Here is a 13052-nt window from a genome sequence, read left to right as displayed (position 1 = left end):
TAGATCATCCCATGATGTCACTGGTCCCCTTCCAAAATGGAGAAACAACACTTTGCAGATGGGAAGAAATGAGGCCTAGACCCATTTACTTACCTATGGTCACATACAGGCTCACAGATTTGGAGCTGGAAGGGACCTTAGAGGTCATCAAGTCTTATGGTCACTTCTGGCTCAAAATCCATAATCCTGAGTGACAGAGTTGAGTGAATACCACGGACTGCCTTCAGACCCAAATAGGACAGCCAAATACATTGTTGGCATGGTAAGTGTTTATTTGGGCAAAAACCATCAGGCACTACCCATTAAGGCAGAAGCCCTTGCAGGTAACTTGCTGTGTTCAAGGATAGTGTCAAAATTAATTGAATGACTTCCAGGACAGCCACCTCCATAGTCGGGAGCCCCGAGATCTGGGCACTCTTTGTTTCTGGTCTTCCCCAAACTCCAGGGGCTTCATGTTGGCCCTTGAAAAGGTTTTTCGGATCCATCGGAAGAGTCGATGAAAGCTAGATGGTTGTGAGGGTGGATCATCAAAGAGTATGGATTGACTCTCTGAGGAATTATACCAAGGTTCCCTTCTGGGGTCCATAAAATCAGCTAGGAACCTCAGCTGTAAATGGGAGAAAGGAGAGTGAGGGTTTGGAGATGATGGGAAAGCACAATGAGAAAGCTGTAACTGAATAAGGGAAGCCACAAAGTACTCATTTTCAGCCCATTCACACTGCTCTGCTGGAGGACTGTCTGCTCCAGCTTGGCCTCCCCTCACAGCTCTGCAAGGACATTACCCCAGATAAGAACGTTGTGCCCTACTTCTGCCTTCATTCTCGTACGATCCCTGGTGCAGGCTGTAAGCCTTCCAAGTGCTCTACATCCTCAATAGGCTCCATGTCCTCCAAGCACTACATGCACTACACGTGCCCCATATAAGTTAGCTCCCCAAATCCCATACCTGGTCCACACTCTGTATATGGCTTACAGGCTCCAGGTAGCCCAGGGCACACAAGTGCTCCACAAATTCCATGTGAGCCACACACAAATCTTAAAACCAAGTGACACCTACAAATGGTCTATACATACCCTATATGTATCCCATCTCATATATATGCCCAACACTCTAGGTGCACCATATCACACAAAAACCTTACACTCGACATGTCCTACATCTTCTGGATGCCCCATGTCACCCAAGAACTCTACACCCTATATGTCCCACATCCTCTAGGTGTCCCATACTACACAGGTGTTGTATTATCTATTTGTGCCCTATACCCTCCAGGTTGTCTATGCCACACAAGTGTCCCAAATCTTATGTGCCCTGAGTGCTCCAGGTGCCTTTCACTGCAATGTTGCCCTGCACTCGCTATGTGCCCTATATGCTATGTTCCCTGTGTTCTCCAGGTACTATATGCCGCAGTAGTCCCCCCACATCCTATATGTGTCCCACATACTGCAGATGAGTCCTGTAACAGAAAAGCCCCACTCCTAGTATGTGCCCCAAGCCACATATTTATTTCATATGCTAAGTGGGATCCACAACCTCCAGGTACTCCATGAGAATAAATGTCCCACACCATATATACACTACAACCTCCAAGTGTCCCATATCACACATGTGCCCCACACCCTGTATGTGACTCCTGTCAGACAAGTGCTCCATACTATATATGTATATACATATTAATGTTTGTGTATATGTGTACATATATGTATATATACATGCATGTTTATGTGTGTTTATACGTATACATGCATAGATGTGTATATGTTTATGAGTGTATGTAGGTATATTTGTATATGTATAGATGTTTATACATGTGTGCATGTATATATATGTGTATATATGTGTGTTTGTATGTATATATGTAAAAGTATACATACACACAACATGTATGTGTGTGTATTTGTGTATGCATGTATACATACCTATATACATATATCTCTCATACCCTATATATTCCCACAACCTCCAAGGATCCTAAGTTATATATGTGTCCCACACCCTCCAAGTAGCCAATACTGCACAAGTGCCACACACGTCCCACATCCTTTGTGTTTTCCTTACCCTCTAATTGCCCCATAGCACACAAGTTTTCTAGACCTGTAAGTGTTCCATGCCCCACATGGACAACATCCTATATATGCCTCACACCCTCTGCATGCCATAATCCACACAAGTGGCTCACACTATCCAAGTGCAATGGGTTCTACCAGCTCTTTGTTTTACCCTTCACATTTAACTTGCTGACCTTTATTTGATGTTGCTTTTCTAATTCTATTTTGTTTCTCCAGTACTGGTCTCTTGATGGCTTTTGATGGTGCCATATTGTTTTCCTCCAGATCCCTTGCTGGATGTTAAAACTCATTTCTCGAATTCCAGGTTCAAGTAAATCCTCTAAATTATCTTGGAAGTTTTCCTCCACTGTGGCCAGCTCAGATGGTTTGATGTCTTTCAATGGCATGTCCAGCTCACATTTCCTAACAGTGCTGACATTGTGTGGAGTTGGAAGTATAATTTTTATGATGATACCTTGGCCTGATGTTTCTTTGTTCTGATTATACCTGCCACTGTCAGTTGTTCTGGATGTTTCCTCATTATTGATGGATATCTGTTGTACGGGGATGTCAGAGGAGTCCTCACAGGATTGAAAAGGAGGGAAATAACCAATAGATGCACTCAGTTCACTAGGACTTGAGTCATCACTGAAGGAACTGTCATATTGGTCTTCTGAATCTTCCCAGAAGGGACATTCAGAAGATCCTGAGTTGACTAATGATAAGAAAAATTCAAAAGACTTGGTTCTTTCCTTAAATTTTAAGACTTTGGTGATTCCCTGGAAGAAAGATGAAATGAGGTAAGAATTCCTTCATGTATTGTCTTTGGATCTATTGCATTCACCTTCCAGAAAATTGTCAGAGCAGAAGGCATTCTTGGGCTCAGTCATCACTGTGTGGTCACTGGGTACTCGGCACTACCTAAGTTTGGGCAGAACTTTTTCTCAGGACTCAGTTTTGTAACCCTGAGCAACTCAACCTCTATGGGTCTCAGTTTTCTCAACTGTAAAATGAGGGCATTAGTTCCAGTGATTTCTAAGGTCCCTTCCAACTGTTGTCAGGAAGTCACCAAGGATTTATTATACACCTACGTTGGACCTGGCCCTAGAGATACAAAGTTCAAAGAATTAAATAATCCCTACTTCTGAAGAGTTTCCATTCTAATATGCAGTGAAGAATACTTATAAATATATACAGAATAAATGACAGTCAGTAAATGTAAACATATTACGTAATTATAAGCAATTAAATCCAAGGTGGTTTGGGAGGAAGGGCAGTGGCATTTGGGGGCATTCAGAAAGTCTTCTTGCAGAAGGTGATGCCTGAGCTGTCTCTTAAAGGAGGAGACTGTATGAGGCAGAGGGAAGAAGTGGCCTGTTAGATAATGGATGGAGAGTCCTGTATGAAGAACACTGAGAAGACCAGTTTATGATCATAGAGTGAGGGAGGGGGACTGAGGTCCAGTGAGGCTGCAAAGAGAACTTTGGGCCAGGTTGTGTGGCCGTTTAAGGGTGAACAGAGGATGCAGTGTTTTATCCAACAAGCCACAAGTAGCCACAGGAGTTGATTGTTAGAGTGCAAGGGTCAGATCTGCATGTGAGAAAAGCACTCTGAGAACAGTATGAAAAATGGACTAGAGAGGGGAGAAACTTGAAAAAGGAGACCAATGAGAAGGCTGCTTCAGGTGATAAAGGTCTAATCCGGGAGTGAGGAACCTGTGGGCTCAAGGACACATGTGGCCCTCTAGGTTCTCAAGTTTGGCCCATTGAGAGAATCCAGACTTAACAGAAGAAATCTCCTTCATAAAATAATTAATAAAAAATAAATATTTAAATATTAATATTTAAATTATAAAGACATACTAAAAGAAAAGAAAAAATAATATTACTTAAGATATTGATATTAATTCAATCATTCAATGATTAAAATTAATTTATTGACATGGATTTAATAATTAGTTAAAATGATTAATTAATATTAATTTAATAATAAAAGAAAATAATTTATTAATTATATAAATATATGAAATATATAAAGAGATACAAATTGTATGTATCAATATACAAATTATACATAAATATAAAATACAATTAAATGTAATTATACAATCAAAATTTATATTAACTAATTAAAACATCTATATAAATTTGAAAATTAGTTTTAAAATTAAATAAATGGAATAATAAAAAGCAATAAAATAAATTCTATACAACTTGGACTCAGTCAGAAGGCCACACCCAAGGACCTAGAGGGCCATATGTGGCTGCCTAGATCCCCAAGTGCAGCCCATTAATAGAATCCAAACTTCACAGAAAAAATATTAATAATAAAATAAATATTTAAATATTAATATTCAAATATTAAATATTTAAAATTAAATAAATGCAAAATCAATAACAGTAATTAATCAATGCATTCATGTTTAATTCAATAATTAAATGAATAAAATTAATTTATAGACATTGGTTTAATAATTAATTAAAATTGTTTTAAAATTGATTTATTAATTAATCTAAAGTAAAGATTAATCATATATGCATACAAATATATAATCATAAATACATGAAAATTACATATAAACATATATAAACTATATATAAATTATATAAATGCATAATATAATTATTTGTAATAAAATAATCAAAATATATATTAATTAAAATATTTATATTAATTTGAAAATTACTTTTAAAATTAAATTAATGAAATAATAGTAAATAATAAAATAAATTCTGTAAAACTTCCATCAGTCTAAGAGCCCCATCCAGCAACCTAGAAGGCCATACGTGGTCTCCAGGCCACAGGATCCCCACCCCTGGACTAGGAGAAAGGAGGAGAGCATGGTGGAGGTGGGGAGTTGATGTCAAGGAATGTGAAATGAAGGGGAAAAGAGAAGAAAACTCATCTCTACTGGCCTCGATTTTCTCACCCAAGTCATAGAGGGTGTCCTCAGCTGAGGGAGAGGGAACAGGGGGAGGCCTGGGAGGCCTGGGAGGCTTGGGAGGGGAAGGGAAGCTTCACAACAGCTTCCATGGAGAGAGAGATCTCTGATTTTACCTGACCCCTGGAGCCCCGAAATCTTCCCTCAGGGCCTGTCTCCCTTCCTTTATAATAATACCTGTTCCCTTTCCAGTGAATCCTTCTCTGCTGTTTCATGAAAGCCTTCATCCCTTAACAGATTTTCTTCCTGTGTTTCAGAAATATGCAAAGGTGATACTGGATCTTTTCTTTGTGCTTTCACCTCCTTTATCTAAAGTGGGGTTGGGGGAAGGGGGAGAAAATTAGAGTGGGCTTAAAGAGCAAGAGAAACCAGGTCAGGAATTAACTGGCACCTTCTTATGGTTATGGGGCCTTAAATGACCTTCACACACACCTACACCCCCCCCACACATACATACACACACACCCTTCACACACACACCTACCCACCCCCCCCACACATACACACACACACACAAAGACACACACACACCCTTAAGATTCTCCCACAACTCCCCCCAGTTTGACCCATCCCAGACCATGAGTAAAAGGAGAAGAATCTCCCATATTTGCTCTGGTAACTCAGGGGAGGCCAATGACAGATTTTCAAAAGAAAGTTCAGTTGGAGGTTCCTTAAAACCAAGCTATCCAGAATGATTAGTAGCCCTCTTTCCACCCACTCTGATCAAAATGTGAGGAAAACACTTACTTTTAGGTAAAGCAATCTGAAAACAATAAGACACTCCAAATGGCCCTCATTCATCCAGGCCAGGTGAACTATTAGGGTATCCCAGCCAAAAAACCCCCCAAGGTACCCTCCAGAACATAGGCACAGCCAAGGGTCCCGATTTCCCCTCACTTCTTTGGTTCCCATCACTGACAGATAGGGAGGTGTCTGAGAAACCTGAGTGAGTGATCACAAGAATCTCTTGCCCAATGGGTTGACTAGAGGGACATCCTGAGTTAGGGATGGATGGACTTAGCCAGCAGCCTGAGCAGAGCTGTGTTGCCCAAGGTCTTTTGCCTCCAGGAATCCCACCACTCCAGGGTTAGCTTTATCATGAAAGGTCCTGAGGTGGAGGGTCCCTGATGACACCATGGATTGCACCAATGGAAGTGGCCAGTAGTGGGGACACGCAGCCTACTGAGCCAAGATTCTAGGAAGGAGTTTGCTCTTAAAGGGGCCAAGGCTCACCTAGAAGGACAAAGGAGATAGAAAGAGCTGAAGCAGAAGAGGATTTTAAGGCCAATGGACGAGTTTAGGAAGAAATTGTCAAAAGAATGTGGCAAAAAGTTAAAGGCCTTGGCCTTGGGGGGTCAACAGAGGAAAACCACACACACGCACACACACACACACACACACACACACATACACACACATGCACAGAGTCACTAACACACATCATGACCTGGATTGAGTAAATGATCAGTAAGACAGTTGAACCTCAATTCAGAAAAATAGATAGTGACCAGAAGGTGTCTCTCCTTACTTCTCTGCAGAGGAGGATCATGAGTATGTAACACAATTCTACAGAATTCTTTCAAAAACTTTGTTAGAGGAGATGACTCTCTAAGGAAGGGAGAGTTGGGAAATACAGCTAATAGATAAAAATCTTGGTTTGTTGTGTTTTGGTTTGTTTTTATAAAGCCTCCATCAGGTGAACAGCTGAGACAATGGAAGCAGGTCAGGGCAAATAGGCCTTTTCTTATAAATGTGGTGGAGGCTGGAGTCCAAAGCGTTATGGGGAAGAAATCACCTGGCTCCCTGTGGAGAATAAAAGCTTTGCATATTCCACTGTGGTGTCCTAACTTAGAGATTTGACCTTCTGACACCAAAGTGGTTGTTTTGTAAAATTCATTGAAGCTTAGATTTTATATCTGTATACATGGAATCATAGGTTTAGCTCCCTCCCCCCCCCCAAAAAATACAGAACACCTCTTCCTCCATCCCCATGTTTAAAAGGGATGTTTCAAGGCAAAATGGGTTTGGTTGCTTTTACCTGAAGACAGACAAGTGGAAAGGAAAATACGGAGGCTAGTAATCAGAAGACCAGGCTTCAAGTCCTGCTTCTGATGCTGACATGGGTAATCTTGGGAAGTCCCTTCCCCTTCCTGGGCCTCAGTTTCCCTCCTGTATAAAATGAAGGGCTTGGACTAGCTGGCCTCTGAGTTCCCTTCCAACTCTTATCTAGGAATCTATGTGTGGCCTTGGACAAGTCTCTTACCCTCCCTGGGCCTCAGCTTCCCTATATATAAAATGAATGGTTTGGACCAGATCATTTCTCTAGAGCTTAGGTCTTGTGACTTGGCTGAGCAGAGCAGAAATGATTTACCACATCTCATGGCTAGCCTCATCAGGCTCTAAGCTGGACAGTACCACAACGTGCTCAAGAATTACCCTGACTTTTCCTCTCGAGTCTCTCAGTAAACAGACCTCAGAAATCACATTTTCAGGGAGAGGATTAGGAGGAGAGATTTGTTGTTGGTTTGTTTTATTTTCTGTTTCTGTGGCCAACCTTGACCAGCAGAGAATCCATTCCCAACAGGGAGGTGGACCCCTGGCTCTGAGGAGTCGAAGAGAAAAGGCCCAGGGGAGACACCAGCTGGCATAGCTCCATGCCCTGGTCCTTCTGATGGTACCTTGACTCAAAGCTTCTGGGCTCCACACCGATGCCTCTTTAAATGTTATTTTTTATTGATATCTTTTGTTTTGGCATCACTGTCATTTCTAAATATGTCCTTCCTCCACCTGGACCTTCACCCGCAACCCCACAGCGAGCAACCTTTGGAACAAAGATTTACAAAGAGAAAAAGGAAGTTCAGCAAAACCAAACAACTCATCCATTGGCCCCCACTTTTGCCAAAATGGGGAAGCAGAGCTGTACATTGTGTTAATGATTCTTAATCATGCCAGTGTGACACTCTAGTGTGTCTCTCAACAGGTCTTGGGGAGCATGGGGCATCATAGCAGAGAAAGTGGGAGAACGATTTAACTGACGGGTGGGGAACTTTCAATCTTAACAGCAAATATGACTTGCTAGGTCCTCAAGTTTGGCCCTCTGACTGAATCCAAACTTCACAGAACTAATCTCCTTAATAAAATAATTAATAATAACATAAATACTTAAATATTAATATTGAAATTTGAAATATTTAAAATGAAATAAACTAAAGTAATCAATAGTATTAATTAGTGTATTCATATTATTTTAATAATTGAGTGATTAAAATTAATTTATTTTCCCTGATTTAACAATTAATTAAAATTATTTAATTCTATTAATTTAATTATTAATCAAAATGATATATTAATTATATTAAAAATATATATTATATATAAAAATTACATACAAATATAGAAATTGCATATAAATATACACTTATATATAAATACATAATTTACATATGATTATATAATTAACATTTAAATTAATAATTAAATATTTATATTAATTTGACAATAAATTGAGAATTAAATTAAGAAAAAATAAGTAGTAAAATAAGTTGTGTAAAACTTGGATTCTGTGAAAAGGTCACACCTAAGGACCAGAAGGCCACATGTTGACCTCTAGGTCCAGGTCCTCAAATGCAGCCCTTTGATGGAATCCAAACTTTACATAACAAACCTCCTTAATAAAACAATTAATAATAAAATAAATATTTAAATATTAATATGTGATCATTATTTAAAATTGAATAAATAAAAATAAAATAATCAATAATATTAATTAAATAATATATGAAGATTAAATAAATAACTCAATGCTTAAAATTAACATTTATTCACACAGTTAATAATCAAACAAAATTATTTATATTAATTTGGTAATTAACAAAATTTACGTATTAATTACATAAATATATACACATTAAATAATAAAATATATAAATATATAATTTACATGTGTAAATTTATTATATAAACATGTAATAAAATTTATATAATTATATCAAAATTTAGATCAATCAAATGATTATATTAGTTTCTTAATTATTGTTAGAGTAAATTAAGGAAATTTTAATAAGTAATAAAATAAATTTTGCAAAACTTGGATTCAGTCAAAAGGCCACACCCAAAGATCCAGAGGGACCTCTAGGTCCTCAAGGGCAGTCTTTTGAAGGAATCCAAATTTCACAGAATAAATTTTGTTGATAAAATAATTAATAATGAAATACATATTTAATTGTTAATAGTTAAATTTTCAACCTTAAATTTTTAAATTAAATGTATTCATTAATCGATAACATTAATTAATGCATTCATATTAATGCAATAATTAAATTATTAAATTTATTTAACTATACTGGTTTAATAATTAATGTTTATATTCACTTAATAAATATTCAAAATTATATATAAATATGTGATTATTTAAATATAAGTATATTAATTGTATATATGAATATATAACTCTGATAAATATATAATATAAATATATAATGAAAATTTATAATTACATAATGAAAGTTGGTACCAATGAAAACATTTTTATTATTTTGATAATTAATTTTAAAATTAAATTGATGAAATGATAATGAATAATAAAATGAATCCTGTAAAACTTTGACTCTGTCAAAAGGCTTCACCCAAGGACCAAGAATACCACATGTGGCCCTCTAGATTCTCAAGTACGACACTCTGATTGAATTCAAATTTAACAGCACAAAGATTCTTAATAAAATGATTAAGAATAAAATAAACATTCAAATTTCAATATTTAAATTTTAAATATTTAAAATTAAATAAAATTAAAACTCAGTAATATTAATTAATTTATATCAATCAAGAATTAAATGAATAAAATTAATTTATTTACACTGGTTTAATAATTAATTAAATTTATTTATATAGATTTAATAATCAAAATGACATATTACACAAACATATATAAATTATAGACAAATTATATACATAAGGTATATAATCACATAGTGATTTTATATTATTATCAAAATTTATATTAATTAAAGTTTTCATATTAATTTGATATTTAATTTTAAAATCAGATTAATGTAATTATAATCAACACCAAAATAAAATCTGTAAAACTTGAACTTAAAAGGCCACAGGCAAGGATCTAGAAGACCACATGTGACCCTCTAGGTCCTCAAGTGTGCCCTTTTCACAAAATCCAAACATCGCAGTTCAAAGCTCCTTAATAAAATAATTAATCACAGAATAAATATTTAAATATTCACACTTGAAAAAATTAAAAATTTGAATTTTATTATTTAAATGTTTTATTTAAAATTAAATAAATTAAAATAGAATAATCAATAATATTAATTACTTAATGCATTGATATTACTCCAATAATTGAATAATTAAAATTAGATTATGTACACTGACTTAATTATTAATTAAAATTATTGATTCATATTAATTCAACAATTAATCAAAATTATATTTATTTTATAAATATATTTAAATTTAAAATAAACATATAAATATAAAATACATAAAGTGCATATAAATACATAAATTATATATAAATACATATTTATATGTAAATACATAAAAATTATATGAACATATAAGTGTGTAATCACAATTTATATTAACTCATTAAATATTTATATTAATTTGGTAATTAATTTTAAAATGAAATTAATGAAATAATAAGTAATGAAATAAATTGTGTAAAACTTGGACTCCTCCAAAAGGCCACCTGACCCTCTATGTCCTCAAGCGTGGCTCTATGATGGAATCCAAACTTCACAGAACAAATCTCCTTAATAAAACAATTCATAATAATATACATGTTTAAATATTAATACTTAACTTTAAAATATTAAATATTTAAAATTAGAGAAATAAAAATACTCAACAATAATAACTAATATATTCATATTGATGCAACAGTTAAATGATTAAAATTAATTACTTTACACTGGTTTAATAATTTATTAAAATTATTTATTTATAGTATTTTTATAATTATTTAAAATTAGATATCAATTATACAAACATATATAAATATATAATATAATTATAGAATCAAGACTTATATTAATCAATTAAAATGTTTTTATTAATTTCATAATTAATTTTAAAATTAACTTAATTAAACAATAATAAATAATTAAATAAATTCTGTGACATTTGGAGTCTGTCAAAAGGTTGCACCTAAGGACCTAGAAGGCCACATGTGGCCTCGAGGCCACAGGTTCCCCACCAGTAGACGAGGGGAAAGGAGGAGAGCATGGTGGAGGTGAGGAGGTGATGGCAGGGAATGTGAAATGAAGGAAAAAAGAGAAGGAGGCTCATCTCCACTGGCCTCCATTGTCTCAGCCAAATCAGAGAGGGTGTCTTCTGCTGAGGGAGAAGGAACAGGGCGAGGCCTGGGAGGCTTGGGAGGCGAAGGGAAGGTTCACAATAGCTTCCATGGAAAGAGAGATCTCTGATTTTACCTGACCCCTGGAGCCCAGAAATCTTCCCTCAGGGCCTGTCTCCCTTCCTTTATAATAATACCTGTTCCCTTTCCAGTGAATCCTTCCTTGCTGTTTCATGAAAGCCTTCATCCCTTGATAGATTTTCATGCTGTGGTTCAGAAAGATGCAAAGGTGATACTGGATCTTTTCTTTGTTCTTTCAACTTCTTTATCTAAAGTGGGGTTGGGGGAAGGGGAAAAAATTAGAGTGGGCTTGAAGAGCAAGAAAAATCAGGTCAAGAATTAACTGATACCCTCTTATTGTTATGGGGCCTTGCTGAAATGACTTTCACACACACACACATACACACCCACTCACCCTTTACACACACACACACACACACATACACCCTTAAGATTCTCCCAGAACTCCCCATCATTTGACCTATTCCTGACCATGAGTAAAAGGAGAAGAATCTCCCATATTTGCTCTGGTAGCTCAGGGGAGGCCAATGACAGATTTTCAAAAGAAAGTTCAGTTGGAGGTTCCTTAAAACCAAGCTATCCAGAATGATTAGTAGCCCTCTTTCTACCCACTCTAACCAAAAAGTAAGGAAAACACTAAATTTTAGGTAAAAGAATCTGAAAAGGATAAGACATTCAAAACAGCATGCATTCATTCAGGCCAGGTGAATTATTAGGGTAGCCCAACCAAAGAACCCCCCAGGGTATTCTCCAGAACACAGGCACAGCCAAGGGTCCCGACTTCATCTCACCACTTTGGCTGCCATCCCTGACAGGTAGGGAGGTGTCTGAGAAACCTGAGTGTTGATCAGAAGTATCTCTTGCCAATGGGTTGACTAGAGGGAGATCCTGACTGAGGGTTTGATGGACTTAGCCAGCAGCCTGAGCAGAGCTGTGTTGCCCAAAGCCTGTTGCCTGCAGGAATCCCACCATTCCAATGTTAGCTTCATCACAAAAGGTCCTGAGGTGGATGGTCCCTGATGACACAGTGGACTGCACCAATGGAAGTGGCCAGTAGGGGGATGGGGCAGCCCACTGAGCCAAGGTTCTAGGAAGGAGTTTGCTCTTAAAGGGGCCAAGGCTCACTTTAGAAGGGCAAAGGGGATAGAAAGGGCTGAAGCAGAAGAGGATTTTAAGGCAAATGGATGAATTTGGAAAGAAATAGTCAAAACAATGTGGCAAAAGGTTAAAGTCCTTGGCCTGGGGAGATCAGCAGAGGAAAACCACATACACACACACACACACACACACACACACACACACACACACACACACACACATCATGACCAGGGCAAGGTAAGTGGAAAGATCAGCAAGACAGTTGAACTTGAATTCAGAGAAATAATAGTGACCAGAAGGTGTCTCTCCTCACTTCTCTGGAGAGGAGGATTCTATTGAATTCTTGTTAAGACTTTGTTAGAAGAGGTGGTTGTCTATGGTAGGAAGAGGAATTGGGAAATAGAGGTAATAGATAACAATCTGGACTTGCTGTGTTTTGTTTTGCCTTTATAAAGCCTCTATCAGGTGACCACTTGAGGAAATGTAAGCAGGTCAGGGCAAATAGGCCTCTTGGTATAAATATTATATATATATATATATATATATATATATATATATATATATATATAA

At 36.4% G+C, this 13052-nt stretch overlaps 1 protein-coding gene across 3 annotated transcripts; it reads right to left on the bottom strand.

The window, feature by feature from the left end:
• Positions 1-261: 261 nt before the first annotated feature.
• Positions 262-12403, bottom strand: LOC140516471 (uncharacterized). Of its 3 annotated transcripts, none has more exons than XM_072627445.1 (5): positions 12176-12403; positions 11501-11632; positions 5168-5236; positions 2244-2828; positions 262-607 (listed from the first exon to the last, which is right to left on the bottom strand). In XM_072627445.1, exons 1-5 carry the CDS (start codon positions 12188-12190, stop codon positions 356-358), a joined length of 1053 nt encoding a protein of 350 aa, XP_072483546.1. In that variant the 5' UTR covers positions 12191-12403; the 3' UTR covers positions 262-355. The 3 variants fall into 3 exon arrangements, with proteins under 3 accessions (XP_072483546.1, XP_072483545.1, XP_072483547.1); XM_072627444.1 differs by having other exon boundaries at positions 5168-5299; positions 12176-12402; XM_072627446.1 differs by lacking the exon at positions 5168-5236.
• Between the last annotated feature and the right edge of the window lie 649 nt (positions 12404-13052).

The sequence above is a fragment of the Notamacropus eugenii genome, chromosome X (assembly GCF_028372415.1).
Source record: "Notamacropus eugenii isolate mMacEug1 chromosome X, mMacEug1.pri_v2, whole genome shotgun sequence".
Classification (NCBI taxonomy): Eukaryota; Metazoa; Chordata; class Mammalia; order Diprotodontia; family Macropodidae; genus Notamacropus; species Notamacropus eugenii.
Note: the sequence above shows the minus strand (reverse complement) of the source record. Positions and strands in the feature narration are given on the sequence as shown.

What these genes read in the sequence shown, in the direction of transcription:
- LOC140516471 (XM_072627444.1), bottom strand. An exon ending in ATTCACTGGAAAGGGAACAG is followed by an intron (nt 5,300 to 11,500) that starts GTATTATTATAA and finishes ACCCCACTTTAG; the next exon opens with ATAAAGGAGGTGAAAGCACA. An exon ending in ATTCACTGGAAAGGGAACAG is followed by an intron (nt 2,829 to 5,167) that starts GTATTATTATAA and finishes TCTTTCTTCCAG; the next exon opens with GGAATCACCAAAGTCTTAAA.